The 23,452-nt window shown below is 35.9% G+C and overlaps 1 protein-coding gene across 15 annotated transcripts in view; it reads left to right on the top strand.

Annotated features, from left to right (window-relative positions):
* The window catches only part of ZZZ3 (zinc finger ZZ-type containing 3), a 101,887-nt gene that overhangs the window by 18,515 nt on the left and 59,920 nt on the right, over window positions 1-23,452 (top strand). For 8 of the 15 annotated variants that reach the window (XM_031027214.2, XM_031027213.2, XM_031027212.2 and 5 more), the window contains 3 exons: window positions 11,077-11,211; window positions 12,812-12,965; window positions 17,808-19,360. In XM_031027214.2, the coding sequence (XP_030883074.2) occupies window positions 17,859-19,360 (1,502 nt within the window). In that variant the 5' untranslated portion in view covers window positions 11,077-11,211; window positions 12,812-12,965; window positions 17,808-17,858. Of the gene's footprint in view, window positions 1-11,076; window positions 11,212-11,290; window positions 11,357-12,811; window positions 12,966-16,752; window positions 19,361-23,452 lie in introns of those variants that run through there. The other 7 variants (XM_031027217.2, XM_031027216.2, XM_031027211.2 and 4 more) reach the window with 5 other exon arrangements.

Here is a 23,452-nt window from a genome sequence, read left to right as displayed (position 1 = left end):
CAAACATTTTTCTCCCCTTATTGACTTATCCTCCATATTTATTCTCTTTGGATAATGTCCCAATAATAATGTTAAATGAATGTTTTCTGGGCATCAGAGAAATGAAGAATAAGAAAGGCCTTGCTATAAAGTAGTTGCGATAAATGAAAAAACAAGAAATAGATGAGTATAGTAAGTTGTAATTTTTAATCTCCTACTGGGATAGTTTAAAGAAGGGTGGGCAAGCTCTTTATCCTGCAGTCAATATACTTGCTTTTAACTAGAATAATTTCACTCTGTTCTTTTTCTCTAGCATATAACTTAAGAGTTTTTGCCTTAAAAAACAGTTTGAAAAATACCCTATAAGCTCAGTGGTATAAGCTATACACAGGGTTCCCTGAGAACACATAGCTTCGTGGAGGGAGGAGGTGGTGGTTACATTTGATCTGTGACTTGAAGGGCCAGATACATGTTAGGTGAGCAAAGAGAAAGGAAGATAAAAGATTTTTGAGGCAGAGGTAGTAGTTTTAATCCTTGGCTGTTCATCCAAATCATCCTTGGAACTCTTAAAAAAATACATGCCTCTTGGGGTGTCCAGCTGGCTCAGGCAGAAGAGCATGCGACTCTTGGTCTTGGGGTCTTGAGTTCTAGCCCCATGTTGGGTGTAGAGATTACTTAAAAAGAAACTTAAAAAAAAAAATATATATATATATCTATATACTTATGCTTTGTAGTAATTCTTCAGGCTGTACATTTATAATTTGTGCACTTCCTCTGTGTGTAGTACTTCAATAGAAAAGTTAAAAGTAGTAAAAATAAAATTTAAAAAATGACCAAAAAAATTATAACTGGACTGAATTTCAGACCTACAGAATCAAATTCCTACTTTTTTAAGTGCCACAGATGATTTTGATACTTAACCCTTAACCATGGTTGAAAACCGTTGTGATCAGAGATTGGAACTTAGATCAGGTTGGCTGCTCGGAAGGATTTAGAGTGGAATTAGGTAGGGCTGGAACAACCCAGATACAATTTGCATCTCCATTAAGAAAGTAAGATTTTAACCTGTATTCCTGGAAAGGTGTTTTATTTTGGGGGTTTATTTTGGAATAGCTTTATTGAAGAGTAATTTATTGGACAATAATTTAAAACATGTAATTTGATGTGTTTTCATACATGTATACACTGTGCAGTCATCACTACAGTCAAGGTAATGAACATAGCCGTCACCCCTCAAAGTTTCTTCATACCCTTTTGTAATCTCTTCCTATTGTTTCTTTTTTCCCCCCCTTACTGTACCCTGGCAACCATCAATCCATCTCCTTTCTGTCACTATAGACAGGGATATAGATTGTTGTGAAATGCCTTTTCAGTGTTTGCATAGGAGATCTTATAAAGTGAATTATATTGAACCAACCTTAAATACATGTAAACCACTTTTACATTTTGGGGATAAACATCATTTGGTTGTGACGTATTATCCTTTTATACAGGCATACCTTGGAGATACAGCTGGCTTGGTTCCAGAACACTGCAATAAAGCAAATATCTCAATAAAGCAAGTCAAATGAATTTGTTTCCCAGTGCATATAAAAGTTGTATTTACATTATACTGTAGTATATTAAGTGTGCAATAGCATTATGTCTGCAAAAACAATGTATGTACCTTAATTTAAAAATGCTTTATTGCTAAAAAATGCTACCCATCACCTGAGCTTTCACCAAGTTGTAATCACTTACAACAGATCACCATAACAAATAGAATAATAATGAAAAAAGTTTGAAATACTGGGAGAATTACCAAAATACGACACAGAGACAGAAAGTGAGCAAATGCTGTTGGAAAAATGGCACCAATAGACTTGCTTGAGGCAGGGTTGCTACAGACTTTCAATTTGTGAAGCAAATAATAATATGAGGTATGTCTATATATTGTTGGAATCGGTTAAAAATTTGTTTAGAATTTTGCATCTATGTTCATGAGGAATATTGGTTTGTAGTATTTTCTTGTAATGTCTGTGTCTAGTTTTGGTATCAGAATAATGCTGGCTTCATACAATGAGTTGAGAAAGTATTCCTCTTCAGTTTTTTTTTTTTTTTAAGATTTTCTTTATTTATTTCACAGAGAGAGAGAGAAACAGTGAGAGAGGGAACACAAGCAGGGGGAGTGGGAAAGGGAGAAGTAGGCTTCCCATGGAGCAGGAAACCTGATGTGGGGCTCGATCCCAGGACCCTGGGATCATGACCTGAGCCGAAGGCAGACACCTAACGACTGAGCCACCCAGGCGCCCCCCTCTTCAGTTTTCTTGAAGAGTTTGAGTAGATTGGTATTTCTTCTTTAAATGCATAATATTCAGTATAGTCAGAATTCACCAGTGAAGCCCTCAAGGCCTGGACTTTTACTTGTTAGTAAGTTTTTAACTACAATTTCTTTAGATATGTTTAATGTATCCATTTCTCCTTGGGTGAGCTTTGGAAGTTTCTGATCTTTCAAGGAGTTTGTCCATTTCATCTAACTTATTTACTTCATTGACAAGTGATTTATAATCTCTTTTAAAAATTGAGATATGGCTGGGGCGCCTGGGTGGCTCAGTCGTTAAGCGTCTGCCTTCGGCTCAGGTCATGATCCCAGGGTCCTGGGGATCGAGCCCCGCATCGGGCTCCCTGCTCGGCGGGAAGCCTGCTTCTCCCTCTCCCACTCCCCCTGCTTGTGTTCCCTCTCTAGCTGTGTCTCTCTGTCAAATAAATAAATAAAATCTTTAAAAAAAAAAAAATTGAGATATGGCATAAAACTTGAGACATAATAAAATCCACCCTTTTAAAGTGTATAATTTAGTGATTTTTAATATATTCACAAAGTTGTGCAACTGTCACCAGTACCTAACTGCAGAATACTTTCATCACTCTAAAAAGAAACCTCAGGGGCGCCTGGGTGGCTCAGTTGGTTGGGCGACTGCCTTCGGCTCAGGTCATGGTCCTGGAGTCCCGGGATCGAGTCCCGCATCGGGCTCCCTGCTCGGCGGGGAGTCTTCTTCTCCCTCTGACCCTCCTCCCTCTCATGCTCTCTGTCTCTCATTCTCTCTCTCTCAAATAAATAAAAAAATCTTTAAAAAAAAAAATAATAAAAAAAAAATAAATAAAAAGAAACCTCATACCCATTGTCACTTTCAACTATCTCCCCCCACTTCAGTCTCTGCAACCACCAGTTTCCTTTTTGTTCCTATGAATTTGTCTGTTCTAGACATTTTATTATCAGTGGGATCATATAACATGTGACCTTTTGTGACTGGCTTTTTTTACTTAGCATAATGTTTTTAAGGTTCATCCATGTTGTAGCATGTCTCAGCATCTCCTTTTTATGGCTAAAGAATATTCCATTGTGTATATTCTACATTTTGTTTTATCATTCAACAGTTTATGGACATTTGGGTTACTTCCACTTTTTTGCCTATTATGAATAATGTTGCTATGAACATTTGTGAACAAGTTTTGTGAGCCTGTTTCCTTTTTCTTGCATATGTATCTAAAAGTGGAATTCCTGGGTCATAGGGTAAATTTGTTTGACTTACTGAGGATCTGCCAAACTTTTCCAAAGCAGCTGCACCATTTTTTGTTCCTACCAGCAATGTATGAGGGTAGCAATTTCACCACATCCTTGCCAACACTTACTATTGTCCATCTTTTTACTATGTTTATCCTAGTGGGTATGAAGTGGTATCTCTTTGTGGTTCTTACTTGTATTTCGCTGATGGCTACTGATGTTGAGCATCTTTGCATGTGCTTATTGGCTATTTGTATATCTTCTTTGTAGAAATATGTTCAAGGCCTTTGCCTACTTTTAAATCAGATTGTCTTTTCATGATGTTGTAAAGGTAGAACTTTATAGACAAATGATTTCCAAATACTTTCTCTCATTTTTTTGGGTTGTCTTTTCATGATCTTGATGGAGTTCTTAGCACAAAATGTTTTGATTTTGATGATTCTAGTTTATCTGCATTTTTCTTGGGTTACTTGTTCTTTTTTTGTTTGTTCTTTTTTGATTTTCAAATTTCTTTTGAAGATTTTGTTTATTTGGGAAAGAGAGGAGGGCATAGAGGGAGAATGAGAGGGAGAAGCAGACTCCCCACTGAGCAGAGAGCCCGACGTGGGGCTCAATCCCAGGACCCTGGGACCATGACCTGAGCCAAAGGGAGACGCTTAACGACTGAGCCACCCAGGCGCCCCCCAGATAACTTTTTTCAAATAATTTAAACTACTTTTAAACTGTTTTAGACCACTTACATTTGAAAGGCTACACTAAAGTAATTGTTGATATAGGTAAGTTTAAACCTCCTACCTTCCAGTTTTTAAAAATTTCTCCTATATGTTCTTTATCCCTTTTCCCTTTTATTCTGCCTTATTTGGATTTTTTTTTTAATGATTTTATTTCCTTTGTTGGCTTATTAACTATCCATGTGTTTCATTTTGTTTTTCCTTTTTTTTTTTAATGGTTGCTTTAGGTTTCATAGTATACATCTTTAATTTACCACATGTATGAAGTGATACTATACCACTTCATGTGTACAATTAGAATCTCTTGGCTGTTTTGCTATTACAGTTTACTTCCATCTCTGTTATAAATTTCACAATATATTGGTATCTTTTTTTGTTAAAATAATCAATTCTCTTGTAAAGAGATTTAAAAACTAAGGGGGAAAATATTTTATATTTATTCTCATTTACCATTTCCTGTGCTTTTCATTCCTTTGGGTAGATCCAGACCATCGTCTAGTATCCTCTGTCCGAAAAACTTCCTTTAACATTTCTTATAGTACATGTCTGTTGGTGATGGTATCTTTTAACATTTACAATTTAAAATCATCTTTATTTCATCTTAGTTTTTGAAAGATATTTTCTCTGGCAACTGAATTCTTAATAGGTTCTTTCAATACCTTAAAGATAAATTTTACTATCTTTAGTGTCTTTAATCTTTGGGTTTATTATTTCCATGAAATTTGAAAAGTTTTGGGCCATTATTTTTTCCAACACTTTTCCCCCTACTTCTGTGGTTTTTTTGGGTTTTTTTTTTTTTTTAGATTTATTTAGTTTTGAGAGAGAGCACGCATGTGCACACACAGGTGATGCACACATGGGAGTGGCAGAGAGAGAGGGATAGAGAGAATTTTCAAGCAGACTCCTCGCTGAGTCCAGAGCCCCACGTGGGGCTCAATTCCAGGACCCTGATATCATGTCCTGAGCCAAACCAATAGCCAGACCCTTTAACTGACTGAACCACCCAGGTGCCCCTTTCCTACTTCTTTTGGATATTCTGATTACCCATGTACTGGGATGCTTGATGTTGTCCCACAGTTTATTTATGCTTTTTTTCCCTTCAGTCTTGTTTTCCTCTGTTTTGTATAGCGTCTGTTGCTTTCTCTTCATGTTCATTGACATATTTTCTTCGGAGTGTCTAATCTCTTGTTAATCCCAGCCAGCATTTTTTTTATTACTAAAACAATCAAATTTCTAAAAAGTCTTTCATACTTCTACCTAACATGCTTAATCTTTCCATCTGTTTACCTTTTTGAACCTAGGAACTACATTTAATCTTTTTTTTTTTTTAAGATTTTATTTATGTATTTGACAGAGAGACAGCCAGAAAGGGAACACAAGCAGGGGGAGTGGGAGAGGGAGAAGCAGGCCTCCTGCTGAGCAAGGAGCCTGATATGGGGCTCGGTCCCAGGATCCCGGGATCATGATCTGAGCCGAAGGCAGATGCTCAACCGACTGAGCCACCCAGGCGCCCCAGGAACTGCATTTATGATAACTGATTTAATGTTCTTGTCTAGTAGATCTATTATATATGGATCAATTTCTGTTGATTATTTTTCTCATTATGACTGGTATCTTCCTCCTTTGCATGTCTGCTGATTTTTGATTGGATGCAGGCATTGTCAATTTTACCTTGTTTGGTGCTGAAATTTTTTGTATTACTATGAATATTCTTGAGCTTTGTTTTGGGACAGAGTTAAGTTCCTTGGAAATGGCTTTATTATTATTTTTTTTTAGACTTGCTTTTATTCTGTTAGGTGGGACCAGAGTAGTCTTTAGAGCTCATCTTGCCCCACTACTGAGGCATTGCCCCTCTGAGCACTGTACTTGATATCCTGTGAATTAGAAGGTTTTCTACTCTGGCTGGAAGGTATACACACTATTGCTGTCCCTGGGTGGGCTGTGGGCAGTGTGAGCCATGGATGTGGTATGCTGGAGCTTGTGAGAGCTGTTTGTTAAAATGTTAGGAAGTTTCGGAGCTGGTTTAATTCTTTTTTCTTTTTTCAGATTTTATTTTTAAGTAAACTCTGCACCCACCTTGGGGCTCGACCCAGAACCCCGAAATCAAGAGTTGCATGTTCCACTGACTGAGCCAGCCAGGAGCCCCTGAGCTGGTTTAATTCTTAATAGAATTAAATTGTATACACTTATAATTAAATTCGTTACATTAAGAACAAAGGATCATGCCTCAAAACTCATTACCTCTTTATTCTATTATTATATATTATTTTTGTGCACAGGTGGTAATTTATATCTGTTCTATCTCTATGGTAGAAATACTATATAATGTTTGATGTGCTACCATTTATCTTTTTCTAATTTAGCACTCAGTGATAGTTAATAGCTTGAAATTGGCTGCAGGTGGGAGTATTCATACCACAGACATTGGTAACCCTGTAAACCAGGAACTACAAACCACTAACTGCTCCAGGTTGTTAAAAATTTTCCAGCATACCCCTGGCTATGATTATCATTCTCTGTATTCCTTATAGATGGTTTTCCAGGCCTTGGACATGCACACTGATCAGTACTCAGCTCAAGGCTGAGGGGAATTTCTGTAGATCTTCTCATGTTCTGGGAACCGTAGTTACTTTGGCCTTCCCAGACTACTCAGTTCATCTTTTTAACTCATTAATTACCCTCCACACTCTGTAGTCTGGAAACTCTCCCATCAGTAAGCTGGAGCAGTTATAAGCTTTGCCTCATTTGTTTCTCCTCTTTCATTGATCACTGTCCTGTGTTACGTTGTCTGGTTTCCAGTGTCTGAAAGAAAAAAATGTTTTCATATTGTCCAGATTTTTAGTTGTTTTTAGTTGTTTTTGGTGGCAGCATAAATCTCATTCCTGTTACTTTGTCTTGGCCAAGAGTGGAAGTCCCTTGGAAGCATTTTAGGTAGGAGAGGGACGTAAGTGTGCATTTTAGATCACTCTGTAGAACATGCATTTATAAGGAATGAGACTTAAAGTAGAAGGACCAATTAAAAGGCAGGTAAGTTAGTTTATGTGAATGATGAAAGCCTAAGGTTGGTCTTGGATGTTGATACTACAGAGGTGGGATACAATATGGGAAATACGTAGGGGAAAATCTACTGCCGGGTTTCTAAAAGGATGGATCATGAGCTATTTGCATCTGAATCACCTGTGGTATTTGATAAAATGAAGATTCTGTGTCCTACCCCAAGTTCATTGAATCTGAATTTTTAAGGATGAGGTTTAGAAGTTTGTAGTTTATTTAAAGATTTTATTTTATTTTTTAAAAAAGATTTATTTGTTTTAGAGAGAGCACACTCAAGCGTGGTGGAGAGGGGCAGAGGAGAGGGAGAGAAAATATCAAGCAGACTCCCTGCTGAGTGCAGAGCTTGTCATAGGGCTCAACCCCACAACTCTGAGATCATGACCTGAGCTGAAATCAAGAGTCTGATGGTTAACTGACTGAGTCACCCAAGTGCCCCTAAAGATTTTATTTTTGCATAGTCTCTACCCCTAATGTGGGGCTTGAACCCACAACCAAGATCAACAGTCACTTGCTCCACTGACTGAACTAGCCAGGCACCCCTAGAAATTTGCATTTTAAACAGGTACCTAGGGTAATGCTTATGAACACTAAAGCTTCAGAAGAAACTGATGTAACTTTTTTCAAAGTATGATCCATATCCTTGGGGAGCCCCTACTTTGGAATGACCTGAAGTGCTTAATTAAAGATGTAGATTTATGCATGCATATCCAGAACTACTGAATCTGAATTTCTGGGGTGGTTGGGTTCAGGAATCCTTTTTTTTTTTTTTTTTTGTAATTTTATTTATTTATTTGACAGAGGGGGGAGAGAGAGAGAGAACACAAGCAGGGGGAGCGGCAGGCAGAGGGAGAAGGAGATGCATGCAGAGGGAGAGGGAGATGTAGGCTTCCCACTGAGCAGGGAGCCAGATGAAGGGCTCGATCCCAGGACCCTAAGATCATGACCTGAGCCGAAGGCAGATGCTTAACCAACTGAGCCAGTCATGCGCCCCAGGGTTCAGGATTTCCTTAGGCACACTAGTGTTTGAAAACCAGTAAGCTAAAGTACTTCACAGACATAATCTCTTCTGAACTTCAGAGTAACCCTGAGAAGTACTCCTGTGTATTAGATGAGGAAATGAAGCATAGAAGAGCAAAGTGTCTTACTCATGGTCAGATAGTTGTTAGTTATTTTTGATGGTAGGGAATCATATTTCTGTCTCCTTCTATCAAACTCATGCTTCTGCTACCTTTCTGTTGACTGTGAAATATAGGTTTATCTCTAAAATCTTTTGAAGGCATCCAAGACACAGAAACTGTGGTTCCAAACAACTTAGGGACCCAGGAAAGTGTGCTCTTCTTTGGTTATACTTTGCACCAAATATTCAATTTAGTTCTCTGTAGCAAGTGAGTGATAAGTTTAATTGTCTAGCAAAGGTGTTTCTGTCCCTGAGCATTATTCTAATGCTTTTTACAGCCACCTTTGAATGTCCTCATCTGTTTCTTTTAAAATCATTTGGTATAGTGCACAATTCAATATTTTCACTAATAACCACTGAAGAATTGGGTACTAATATGAATCTATATATAACTTTTGTCCTGAAAATTTTCTAAGGTTCTATAAAACTAAAAAAAGTTTCAGTGTCTTATAATTTAGGTTGCATTTAGTTTAGACATCACAGTTTTATAGTAAGTTTTGTAGCTTATAACTTTGTTATATCAGTAGAACTGGTAATATTTTCTAGTGGGATTTTCTGTAGTCTTTTGAAGTGATTTCATATGTGCCATGAATCTTAGATCCTGTAATCTATTTAGCACAGTAGCACCAGTGTTAGACTGCAAATAGTAGGAAAAGTAATTCTTTTCAGTCAAGATTGGTTTTGGATTTGCCTTTGGAATTCTTGAATAGTCTGTTGATTTTATTAGTATGTGAAAACAAGCAAAGTTCTGTAGCAAGGAATAAATACGAAGGCCTTAGGAATAGGATTTAAATGGTTTTCCATTTTGTAGGCTTTTAAAAGACAGAATAGCTAAGTTTTTTAAATTTCTGGAAGTTACTATAGTTAAATAATTCAAATAAAAAATTACTGTAGCTATCACAAACCAAACTACTTTATCTGCTCCATTTGAAATGTATAGTGAAGGAAACAAAGAATGCAGTGTAAGGAGTATAAGAATTTTGGCTAGTTTAATTTGCTTGTTACAAGAGAATATATAGCAACTTTTAAATTTAGGAATAAAGCTGTTACTGTTTACACTAATAGTGTTAATTTTTTATGGTATTGTTTAACATTTGTAAACAAATGAATAGACTTGTAAGTGCTTGATGGTAGATATCAGTGTTTCTTAAACACTATTCCATTGTCTTGTTCTCTTGTTTTTTTTTTTTAATTGAAACATAACCGGCACAACATTATATTAAGTTTCTACTCCAGTATAATGAAACTTTTCACTGGTGAGATCTGGCAGGTTGACAACTCCACTGTCAAATTTTATTCACAAACAGGTGTAAGGTTCTCTTTACCTACCTACCTACCTTCCTTCCTTCCTTCCTCCCTCCCTCCCTCCCTCCCTCCCTCCCTCCCTTCCTTCCATTCATTTTTGAGAGAGAGAGCGAATGCTCATATGCACATGCCCACGCAAGTAGGGGAGGGGCAGAAGGAGAGGGAGAAAGAGAATCCAAAACAGGCTCCATGCCCATCATGAAGCCCAACTTTGGGACTTGATCTCACAACCCTGAGATCATGACCTGAGCCAAAATCAAGAGTTGGACACCTAACCAACTGAGCCACCCAGGCACTCTAGCTATCTGTATTTCTGTGTAGATTTTTGCTTTTTCTTTTTATTATATAGGAATTTGGAATGGCATACAATGGTAAATCATTTTAGAATGCCATTCATAATATGAATGAGGTTTTTTGTAGCTCATGTTTTTCTACTAATAAACTGGTTGAAATGACTTAAAGTTTTATATAATGCTTTTTTTCATGATTATAAGCTCATTGAGGTGTTTCTCAGAGTTGTAATCTCTAATCTAAAAATCTTAGATTTTTAAGAAGCTTACTTTTAGGAAATGTTTGGATAGCTACTGTTCACAAACTATTCGTAGAGGGGTAAGACAAAATCATTACTCTAAAAGACACGGAATGTTTTAAAGTCACATTTAAGAGAAAGTCATGATCTTTTTTACTGCATTTTTAACCATTATAGATTTATTATAAAACACACATACACACACTTGTTTTTTTTTTTAAAAGATTTTATTTATTTCTCTGACAGAGACACAGTGAGAGAGGGAACACAAGCAGGGGGAGTGGGAGAGGGAGAAGCAGGCTTCCCGCCGAGCAGGGAGCCTGAGGCGGGACTGGATCCCAGGACCCTAGGATCATGACCTGAGCCGAAGGCAGACGCTTAACGACTGAGCCACCCAGGCGCCCCAAAATACTTTTCTATTAATGCCTGAGCAATTACAGGCTTCTGGAAAATGAGCTATGTCTACATTGGTAGTTAGAAAAGGAGTCTGTAGAACTCTCAAATTTGTAAAAATTTTAATTTAGAATTAAATTTTGAAACATTTTATGTGGGTACTCTGAGAAGCATTGGTAAGAGTGTTAGCAAATCATCTTAGTCTGTTGAAGATAGCACCTATTTTGTAGCCTAATATAAGGAATTATCTGTGCAGCTTAGTAGAGAATGCAGTGTGTTACCTAAGTGTTTAGAAATATCACTTTTATCCACATATCTGTAAATAGTAACACATCCATAGTGACTATATTGTGGTTTCCCTTCACAGATACCAAGTTGTGCTAGTACATCCATATAAATAATTAATACCTGAAGTCTCAATGTAACATGGACATTAACAGTGATGACAGATAAATACAGACGCTTGGGAATCAAATACTAGGCGAAAAACACTTTTAAAAAGGTAAGAAAAAAATGTAATCTTAATTAAGGCCAAGGGGGCTTTAGTTAGTAGAAGTAATTGACTAAAGTTTCTTTTTCAGTGTATCAGGCTTTTAAGAAAGATATCTGGGTGATCCTGTCTATCATAATACTGTTAGAACTCAGCTGTAAGTATCAGTTCTTCTGTGAAAATGACAGTTGCAGATATCCTTGCCTGGTAAAAATACCATAATGGGTGAGGTTCCTATAGTAAACCCAATCCACAATGGGTAGAAGGTGGCCAACTGGAACTGGAATAAAGTGCTAGAATGGGCATGTCCATGTGTACTCAGAGACACATCTTAAATTGTGGATCCTCTGCCCCTGATGTTTGCCACCCCCACCACACACTATAGAATGTAACGTTTTGCCATGTTTATGAAAGACTTTCAAGGTTGGGTATTAAGGAGTTGGCAGTTGGAATCTTTGTTGTAAGATGAGTGAATTTTCAAGTCAAGGGTTACTTTTTGTAGGATCATGTTTTCACTGTGCACCCTCCTTATGTTAACTTAGAATGTTTCTTAATATAGTATTAAATAATTTTATTTAGACAATTTTCCTACGTTGTGTTTTTCATGAATTTACAGGCGATATTTGGGAGAGGTTGCATCTGTAGATATTAGATATTAGTACTGATCTCCTAGCTTACTAAAACTGTAATCTGTTTATTTTTACTAGGCAGTAACTCTAGTTCACAAGGTTTGTTAACTGCATCAGTTTTAAAATTGTAATCCTTCACTGTGAAAATCTTTTAGAATATCTACTTTTAGAATATTTACTTTCATGTTTATAATAAAGTGACAGGCTGCATCATAAACATCACTGGTCTTTTCCCTGGTGTTCCTCCTTGTTTCCAGATGGGCACTTATGATAACCATTTAGCCAGATTCTCTGAAAAGGATATCATATATACATTATTATAAAGTAAAACTCTTAATTAAAGAGACTGTCCAAGAAATGGAGTATACTTAGATTAATTAAAATATCTGGCCAACTGGGTACTAAAAGCAGAAAATCCATATTGTTTTTGTCCTAGTTGAAAATCCATATGCCAAAAATATTAGAAATTTTTCATGATAATAGAGTCTTAAGGCACTTTAGTAATCATCAGGGTTATCATACAGATGTTTGAAGACTTAGTTGATTCTTTGGTATGCATAACTTAAATTATTTTTGTTGTTCAGTCCCAGTTTTGAATACTTGAAGGCCAAAGTTTGGGAGGGCCTCTAGAATAAGAGTAAGAGATTTTAAATTCTCTGTGAGTAATTTTATCAAAGGCAGTCTTTGGGTCACCTCAACAAAATATTGCTCATAGACTCTAGAGAAGAGTGGAGTCACATTTTGATGCAAACTAGTAATAAGTTGTTATGAGGATTCAGTATATTTCAAGGTCTTTTTGGTTTGTTTTTGTTGGTTTTTAAAAATCTTTTCCAGTTTCTTGGTATCTCTGAGGCTACAGAGTTATTAAGATGTTACTATGAATAGATATTCTGTTATCTGCTGTTTCCTCTTATAGAAGGGGTAAATCTATTAGCATAAGTTAATTTGTTTCTTTAATTTTTTTTTATTATTTTATTTTAAAGAAAGGAATTTAGGAGGTTCTAGTATTCTCCATGGCTGAAGCTGAGAGTCTGAAACCCTGATGCTTAAGCTCTATTCTAGATCATAGCTCCAACTCCTTCAGGATATAAAGAAAAGAGATAATATTTCCACAATGATAGATCTTTGGTTGTACAGGTAAGTTACTTAGTTTTGCAGTAGTGAAGACAACTATAGTTCGATATTTTTTGTGGGAGGGTTGACTTGTTACATTTCTATACTTTCTTCTGCATGGCATTTTGTGCAGTCTGGCTGGCAGTTCATAGGAATGTGGAGCTATAGGGAATGGGTTAGGGATGAAATATTTTCCCACTCTTCCTAACAGGGGTATAAATGAAGTGACTAAGTACACTGGAATCTCGAGAGCATTATACCTGTCTTTGACACCCTAGGTATTTTTGATTCAAGGGGCATTATGAAATTCCTTGACTTCTACTTCTCCCCAGTTTTTTTTTAAAGCACGTATTCATTCAGCTTTCTGTCAATGTATCTATGTTATCTATATCTATCTGTCTCTCTTAATGGGGAAGAAAGAAGAGATCACTTTATGTAAGGCAATACATGATAGAATTCACAGCTTCAAAACACAAATATTAAGAACTTTAAGTTGAATTGCATAGGTGGGTTCCCATGTTTCACTCTCCTACTTTTAACCTGATAGTGGTAATTGCTCAGCTGAAGAAATTTGTCTTAAAAAAATTGCGTGACAAGGATGGTCTGAACCGTTACTAAGCAACTCATGTTTATGTTCTAGGTAGAAATCATATTGGTAACATTTTCCAGTTGCTCTTGCTCTTTTTGCCTTTCACTTTGGTTTGGTATGGTATCATGACCAGTTTCCTAGAAATTGTTCAATTAATAAAACTAAATATTGTGATAATAAATACCGGCTAGAACGTTGATGTTAATGGACGATTGCCAGTCCCTCAATTCCCAAAATAAACCATACTACTTTAGTAATTATAGTGGAGCAGAAGGTTATAGGCATTATCTTTGAAAAATCTTTTTGAGATTTCTTTCTCATAAGTAAAGGTGATAGCTAGAGTAGTGTTTCATTAGGTGGACCATTTTAGTTTAATGTTTATTCCTTTTAGTTCATATTGATGCAGTTCTGCAGATGGGATCACAGAGCTGGACATTTATGATCTGAAATGCAGCTGATACTGTTTCAGAATCCTACAGTTAGATTTGAGGTATAAGTAGATTCAAATTTGGGGGGAGGATAGTTCAACAGCACAGATGAGATGTTAGAATTATAGGTAGGATTTGGGGCTTAATATGAATAGACAGGTTGAAATTTGGTTGACTGTCCTTGATGTGCTCTCCAATAGGATGAAAGCTTATAAGGGTGGAGAAGAAAGGATGGGAGTCTATTTAATTCTAGTGATGGGTTGGTCATATTCTCTTCTGTTCTAGGAAGTGCCATATTCATTAGATGGTAGATAACATATAGGAAAAACTTCATTCTAGTTGCTAGATTGCGTTTTGCCATATGAATATGTTAACTAACAGTTTCTCTTAATTCTGAAATTAGAGTGATTGAATTTCTAGTTCTAGTTGGGTGCTGGCTAAGGTTTTCACCATGTGCCTCCTATTTAGTTAACTAGCAAGGGTATTTTCTGAGATACTTAGTTTGTAAATAAGTTCCTTTCTGTTCCCTTAGTAATTTAATTTTTAGCAGGAATATAATTTTGTGCTCCAAACCTCTTCACTGAATTTCTTCAGTAACTGTATTATGCAGCTAAAATGAGGAAGACAACTGCTTTAGTCTATAATACTTAGCTAAGCATGGCAAAACAACTTTGAGACTTGGTTGAGATAATTAGGACAGATTTAGTCCCTTTTTGGTAATCGAAATTTGCGCTCAGTTTATTAGATAACTACAGAAAGTATGTGCCTTTATATATGCCTATTCAAAATAGAAAAGATGAAGAAAAAGGTTAGAACAGAAGAAAAATCAGAGGGAAGAGTGTTTAAATTTCATTTAGTCTTCAGAATTTTTACCATTTATTACCTTAAGCGCATGCAGTATGTTAATGTCAGGCAAGAGACTGAGTCCTCTCTTCGGTACTAGTTCAGCCAAAGTAATCATGGCTTTATTTATAAATTTTTATTACTAGACTCAAATAAGGAATTAAAGGATATATTATACATAGATCTAATTTAGTTTGAACCTGATGACTATTATTTTAAAAGAATACTGTCTGGATGTAGTGGTCTAAGTCAGTGCTTCTCAAATCCTGATCGGCATGTAAATCACCTGGGAATCTGATTACTTGGTCGGTCTGGGGCAGGGCCTGATATTCTGCATTTCCAGCAAGCTTCCAAGAGTTGCCATGATGCTGGTTCTCAGGCCACACTTGGGAGTTTGCGAGAGTTTGAGGTACCAAAAGGGTCCTTGTATAAAACAAGTTCGCTTTAAATATGGCTCAATGGCACGGGATTTGAGAACTGTTACTAAAATGGACTTTATTGTGGTTGATGAATGGAATAAAAATGCTTTTTAGGGATGAGAAGAAACAAAAAGAGGTTTCATCTTTCATATTAATCAGTGTTTTGATCGCTGGAATAGTGAAGAAATAGGCCCTCATTAAGGTGGTGTTTTACAATTATACATATTATGTATACATGTATAATCCTATGTAATAGGATATCCTATGTAACATATATAACATATGTTCTTTACAAGTAACTGAGTAGTAATAATAAGAAGTTTATTTTATTAATAATGACAAGGCAGAGATTTTGCTTTCATTTAGATTGGTGTGGAAAGAAAAGAAGGGCTAGGGGTGCCTGTTACTGGAATCCTTTGAAGTTTATATGCCCTATTTGGCATTACATTTTAAAAAGTAAAGATTAAGAGATTCTTTTTGTGTGTTTATAAAATATTACTATTGACAGTATTATTTTTGAATCATAAATTATGAATATAATCAATTTTTGAATAATTATGAATATAATTAGTGTTAAATATATTTGCATTAGATTTTGTAAGTAAAGTTTAAATATGTTTCTTTGTGTATTTACATAGGTAATTAATATTTAAAAATCAATAACCTTCAAATTTGAGAGTTCCATATTTGGGTATATGAAACAAATAAACTGATTTTAACATTTTTTAGTTTGTGCTTTTTTGAAATATCATTTGAAATTTAACTTGAATTTTTTGTAATTAAAAGTGGGTATTTATGGGACATTCAGTATTTATTACCTGTGATTTAAAATAGACTGTAATCTTCATGACAAGATTTAAGCAAAAGAGAATTACATGTCACATCCCTCTAATGAATCCCAAAATAGTAAAAGTTTACTATGTGAAATGTATTTCTAAGTTCTGATTGGTGTCCTGTATTTGTTGTTCATGAGATGGCTGTGGAATTCTCTAGAACAAATTATCATACTCTAATCCCAGGGCTGGTTTTGTGAGGTCTTGTAAGATTTTCAAAAATTGTTAATTAAAAATTGAAAAATATGCCTTACTCTGAAACGAAATTAAACTCAGTCAACTTACATATTTTTTAGGAAACTTAAATTCATTTGTCAGCAGGCAGAAACAGGAAGACAGTTCCCTTTAATGTTTCTTTTTTTTGTATGTGGCAGCATGTTGCTATGGCTTCTGTAGTTCTTCATAACCTTTCTACTGTTAAACACTTCTAGTTGAGGCAAAGGAGAGATTATATTTGGTTTGCAGGGGAAGGGGTAGAATGACATTTGGAGGGTTTATATGAGAAGGAGACTATGGGAAGCATGGCAAAGGGAGGTGGGAGGGTACTATGAAACTACCTACTACAGCCATTACTGGCCTCTTTCTCTATCCATCCTACACCCCATTTGGAAGTTAAGCAGTGAAGTGGCAGATTATCTTGTGAAAGCTAAACAGAAGAGGAAGAGAAGAATGGATACTTGAAATGTTAATAGCTCCTTTATTCTGCTTTATGGGAGAACCTTTGGAAAATAATAACCACTCAGAGTTTATCCAGATGGATCAATCAGGGCATTTTTCAATTTCCCTTGCATTTCTATCTTAGAAACACCAAACATCCACACCAGAAAACCAGCTTATCTCCCAACATGCGTCAAAACTGTGGCATATACGTATATACAGGAATTCAAAGGAGAAAGTGGGGTTATATATGTGTAGTCCTGATTTCTTAGATGTAATATTTGCTTTGGGGCTCCTTTTCTTTTTCTTCCATCCTCTTCAGAATACTTCCTTTCACTTGCTGATTTATGGCTGTACTTCTAGAGACTAGGGAGATTTGGTTTTGCTCTGTTTTCTTTTAGCTGTTGGAAGCTAGGATTGTGATACTATTCATCTGCTTGATTACAAAAATTCTACTGCAACCAAAATTTTTTAGATGTCACATAGTTTGTCATCAAAGGATTTGACCAAAAACTCATTTTTGGTCTGCTCTGCTCTACCACTTTACCTCCCAGGAATGTTTTGAGAAAACATAAGAAATGATTGGAATAGTTTTTGTGATAATTGCTATCTAAATTCAAGGGTATTATTTTAATAACCAAGATGAAATCCTGTCTTTCAGGGAAATCTTTTCCGGGCCCTTTGTGCCTGTGTATCTGAGAGGCAGATACACAGGAGGCAGGTTAAGGGCATGGTCTCTAGAGAGCCCTGCCCTGCCACTTAAGTGTGTGGCTTTGGACAGATCACTTAAACGGTACAGATACCTCACCCTCCTCATTTGTAAAGTAGGGATGATAATAGCACCTATCTTAATTGGTGTGAGACTTAAGTTGAGGCAATGTATGTAAAGCATATAGAACAATTCCTGGAACATATTAAGTGTCATGTAATTGTTAGCTATTATTAATACCGTTTTTGGAAATATTAATAAAAGAAATTATATCACATAATTTATTAATATTGGCTATACTTGGATTTAAAAGTTAATAGCTTTATGCTTTTGTTTTAGGTATATTAACTATTACCTTTTTCTCATTATTTTGTTTACATTTTTGAAGGTTTCCCAATGAGTGGATCATGATGACCGTATTGTAGGGACTTGCCATAGTATGGCTGCTTCCCGATCTACTCGTGTTACAAGATCAACAGTGGGGTTAAACGGCTTGGATGAATCTTTTTGTGGTAGAACTTTAAGGAATCGTAGCATTGCTCACCCTGAAGAAATCTCTTCTCATTCTCAAGTACGATCAAGATCACCAAAGAAGAGACCAGAGCCTGTGCAGATTCAGAAAGGAAATAATAATGGAAGAACTACTGATTTAAAACAGCAAAGTACTCGAGAATCATGGGTAAGCCCTAGGAAAAGAGGACTTTCTTCTTCAGAAAAAGATACCATAGAAAGGCAGGCTGTAGAAAATTGTGAGAGAAGGCAAACAGAACCTGTTTCACCAGTTTTAAAAAGAATTAAGCGTTGTCTTAGATCTGAAGCACCAAACAGTTCAGAAGAAGATTCACCTATAAAATCAGACAAGGAGTCAGTAGAACAGAGGAATACAGTAGTGGACAATGATGCAGATTTTCAAGGGACTAAACGAGCTTGTCGATGTCTTATACTGGATGATTGTGAGAAAAGGGAAATTAAAAAGGTGAATGTCAGTGAGGAAGGGCCACTTAATTCTGCAGTAGTTGAAGAAATCACAGGCTATTTGGCTGTCAATGGTGTTGATGACAGTGATTCAACTGTTATAAACTGTGATGACTGTCAGCCTGATGGGAACACTAAACAAAATAGCACTGGTTCATATGTGTTGCAGGAAAAGTCAGTAGCTGAAAATGGGGATTCGGATACCCACACTTCAATGTTCCTTGATAGTAGGAAGGAGGACAGTTATATAGACCATAACGTGCCTTGCACAAATTCAGAAGTGCAGGTCAAGTTGGAGGACCACAAAATAGTAACTGCCTGCCTGCCTGTGGAACATGTTAATCAGCTGACTACTGAGCCAGCTACAGGCCCCTTTTCTGAAATTCAGTCATCCTTAAGGGATTCTGAGGAGGAAGTAGATGTGGTGGGAGATAGCAGTGCCTCAAAAGAGCAGTGTAATGAAAACACCAATAACGCCCTGGACACAAGTCTTGAGAGTATGCCAGTCTCTGGAGAACCAGAATCTTCTGTTCTAGACTGTGTTTCAGCTCAAATGATGTCTTTATCAGAACCTCAAGAACATCGATATACTCTGAGAACTTCACCACGAAGGGCGGCCCCTACCAGAGGTAGTCCCACTAAAAACAGTTCTCCTTGCAGAGAAAATGGACAATTTGAGGAGAATAATCTTAGTCCCAATGAAACAAACGCAACTGTTAGTGATAACATAAGTGAATCTCCCACAAATCCTGATGAAATTTCTCAGAATGAAAAAGGAATATTTTGTGACTCTGAAAATTACGGGAGTGAAGGACTAAGTAAGCCACCCTCAGAGGCAAGACTTAATATTGGACATTTGCCATCTGCCAAAGAGAGTGCCAATCCGCACAATACAGAAGAAGAAGATGATGATCCTGATGTTTATTACTTTGAATCAGATCATGTGGCACTGAAACACAACAAAGAGTATGTGTAAATATGGTAACCATGAATTCTGCTTTGTTTATTATTCCCCCACGTTTTCAGTATCTGTTCATAAATGTCTATTCATAGCATTTTTATTATAGCTAAGATTAATGCTTTAGCTGAAATTTTAGGTTTAACATAATGATTATCTCAACTCTTAAAAAAACTCCAAAAAAAGAAAGACTTTAAAACTCAACTTTATTACTCTTCTCAATGGCTATATGGTTTTTCTAGTTTTGATATTTCACACATCTCAAATAGAAAAGACGTGGAAACGTGGTTGATGGCGTTTTTGTTTATTAATAAGTTTTGTACCATTTCAGTTAATTTGTAAAATGGAAACATCTTTAGTTTTCACAATACACTTTGGATTTATAGTTGTAGAGCTTTATGTGCCTTCCAGACAGCGTAGAACAATTAATGAGTGCTTAGACATCATATAGATGAGGGAAATCTGGCAGGCTATCTAATTTCCAATTAAAACTTTTCATTTAAAATGTACTTTATGCATTACCTTTGACTTTCGTGATTTGCAGAAATAAAATAGTATTACTATTAAAATAGTATTAAATAGTATTACTATTAAAACTATGATAGGTAATTGTATATTGTAATTAGCACATTAGCAAGAGTTATAGTTGGCTCTATAGTTTACATAAAGTATTTGAGACAACTTTCTCCTGATTCTAAATTAGAAGGGGAGGCTATCTTAAAATGCTGTCATTTAGCCTTTGTAATGAAGGTACTTTTAAAAATAGAATGTCCAAATTTATCACAGTTTTGCTTAGATTTGCTTTAAAGTATTCTGGGTAGTAACACAAATGAATTGGAGCTAACTCTGAATAATCCTGAAAGGAACATTAATGAACAGTGAACAGTGCTTATCATGAATATCGTGATCAAAAACAGTAAAAGATATATATGAGTTAATCACCTTTACTCCTACAAAGTAAGCTTTTGAATTACTAGCACAGATTTTATAGGCTGTGGGAAAACACTGATTTGAGAAAACTTTGTAATGTTCTTATTGTGAGAATTCCCAGATTCTGGTATGTATCAGATCAAAATAACCCAAATCCTAGTTGTGGACCATGACATAATATGGTGGCCTTTTAGCATGTTTCTTCTCTGAAAATTTTCCTTTTTTTTTTTAATAAAAGGTATTTTACTAGTTTAGTAGAGAGGTCATTTTATCCGAGCATTTTATTCATTCATTTTGTAAAACGGTTAACATTTTTATGTATTTGAAACATTTGAAGTCCAATTTGAGGTAGAAAACTCAATAAATGAATAAGTGAAGTTTTTTCCAATTTCAGATAGAGTTCTTACCATTAGTATTATGCATTAGTTTTTAAAAACAGAGTTGTTATCTGCAGGCAAAAGCAGCAGAGCATATGCTAGAGAAAAACCAAGAACTCAAGAAGTGTACATTTTAATAAAATGGTACTCATTTCTGTTCTTTTTATTGTTTCTTTGGCAAAGAGATGCTCTCTTAAGGCTTAGCTGGTATATTGATGGAAAATATTTTCCCATTAATTCATTATGTTACATTTTTTGTTGGAGCTCTCCTGATGATCATTCTCAGGGATGATAAACCTATAAAACAATTGTCTAAAGATAGTGGCCATAACATTTAAAGAGTAATGTTCCATATTCTTAAGCCTTTGAGAATGAGAACAATATAGTTTCATGGGTTTCTCACGGTGTGCAAAGTCCTTTGGAATTTGGATGGTAGTTGCTTTTTTGGGGACAGTATTTTCAATTTAATGCCTCATTCGGTGACATTGGGCAAAAGAAATAACTCCTCCTTGCTTTTTTGCCTTCCTCCAGTCCTTTGAAGGTAGCACCTTTAGACACTTCACTTTTAACTTTTTTTCCTCCGACGGAAGCATATTGGGAAGAGTGAGATGGAGTGAGAGCGTCTTGATTAGCATCTTGGTTAGAGATAATTTAAAGAAAATTGAGAGAGGATGTTTGATCATGTTAGATGTAATCTCTTTTCAGTAACGTCCTTCTTCCTTTGCTTTTTGTTTAGAGCCGAGAGTTGGTTGGATATAATGTTGGCTTTTTTTTTTTTTTTACCCAAATTGTCATTGTAAAAAATAGCATCATGATACCCATCTTGTGCTTTGAGGTCTCAAGTTAATTTCTGTTGGTTTGAAAATGCATTTGGGGTAAAGAAAAAAAGATAAATGGGTAGATGGAATAATACTCTCCTGCACACGCAGGTGCACACATACACCCCCATCAAATATTTTTTTTCTTTCTTATTCTCTTCATGCTAGTAAATTTCCCCAGATAAGTGCCTTTGAAACTGGGAATTGGGCATTGCCCAGATTATACATGAATATCTTTACCAGTAGGGAGTGAATACTTCCTGATGGCCAGATTCAAAAATATGTTATTGATAGAAAACACTGAGCAGGCATATTTCTTTATCCAGAGCCGAGAGAACATGGCTCTTCTCATTCCATTTGCAACTCTTCTCTAAATTAACACTGATTATTTAATCAGCAACTTCAATCCTACCATTTAGCCTAAAATTTATCTGTCTTATTTGCAAGGGTATTACATATAGGGTCATCTAATGACTTGTAAATTTTTGAAAAGATACTATGTGTAGAATCCTAGCCTTAGACCTGATTCATGGTAATTAGACCATAAGCCAGAGAAATGAATTTGTGGGCATTCTGGATACTTAACCCTGTTTCCTCTCTAGATGCCATCCCTCTTATTCACATACACCCACAGTGTGCTTTTATATATTTTTCCAAATGGAGAACTCTACTAGGAACAAGGGAAGGGGGACTGAAGATTATCTTTTTTTCCTGGCAAGATTCCAGGTGTGGATTATTTCATGAGATGTGAGTGGGTGGAGAATCAGAAGAAATACACTTTGTCTAAAAACTCTGGTCTTCAAGGTTGAAAGATTCTGTTAAAGTGGTAGATGATACCCAGTGACTCCCTTTTGGGCCTAAATAGCCAGACTGACTGAGATCATGTATTTAACTGTGATTTGCCTTTTCTCTTTGGGAATTGACCTTTTGTGGATTTTGAATCAGAAGTATTGAATCAGGTCTCTCAGATTTGAAGTTCTGGCTCTAGGGAGAGCAGGTATGGAAGATTTTAGGTCCTGGGTTTTAATGTTCAGAGCTTTTTTTCCCAAGTCACAAGGCCAGTCACTGGGAAATAAATATTCAAAAGAAAATGTGTTTTGGTCAATTTTCTCTGAATTCTCATTGTACAAGAATACTTAAGTAAATTATTTGAAGGGCCTTGGATAGCTTCATTTAAAGATCCTATAACTTTTCATAAACAGGCAGAGGATGAAAAGTCAGATTAAGAGTTTTTGGATTCTTGAGGTCTTCTGAAGGGTTAACTCATTGATAAGATTATTAATGTTTATACCAATTTTCAAGTTTCTAGATAATGAAAGTATAAGAATAAGCTAGTTACTGCTTATCAAAAGAGTATTGCTCATATAGTCTGTAGGGAAGAAAGTTTCAAGCCATATTAAAGAATATTTATGGGAATTGTATTTTTAAACTTGGTTCTCTGAAAACAACGTACTTTAAATAATATGATACGTCCTTTTATACTATGCTTATGTGAATCATTTGATATCTTCATCAGTTTCAGAAGCTGCATAGAGAAAATCCTCATCAGGTCTTATTGTAGATTCACTTTCTTTGAGACTACTTTTACTGTTTGTCTAAGTTTCTCTCGAGGGGCCAGAAGGCTCCAGGACTAGGGATGGATTTTGCTTAGAAAGCAATAGAGGAGTCATCCTGCCCTAGATAAAATAATGTTACATTTGTACTTTGCTTCATAAGGTACAAAGTGATTTCCTCTAGTTTCTCATTTGGCACCCACTACAACTCAGAAGTAGATAGCATAGGTGGCATTATACAGTCCCCATTTCCTAACTTATAATTAAGGTTTTATATTTTTTCCTTTTTTTTTATTATGTTGTATCAATCACCGTACATTACATCATTAGTTTTTGATGTAGTGTTCCATGATTCATTGCTTGCGTATGAAACCCAGTGCTCCATGCAGAACGTGCCCTCTTTAATACCCATCACCAGGCTA

The sequence above is a fragment of the Leptonychotes weddellii genome, chromosome 4, assembly GCF_054177405.1.
Source record: "Leptonychotes weddellii isolate Sample4059 chromosome 4, ASM5417740v2, whole genome shotgun sequence".
NCBI classification, from domain to species: Eukaryota; Metazoa; Chordata; class Mammalia; order Carnivora; family Phocidae; genus Leptonychotes; species Leptonychotes weddellii.
This window is presented reverse-complemented; position numbering and strand designations above follow the sequence as displayed.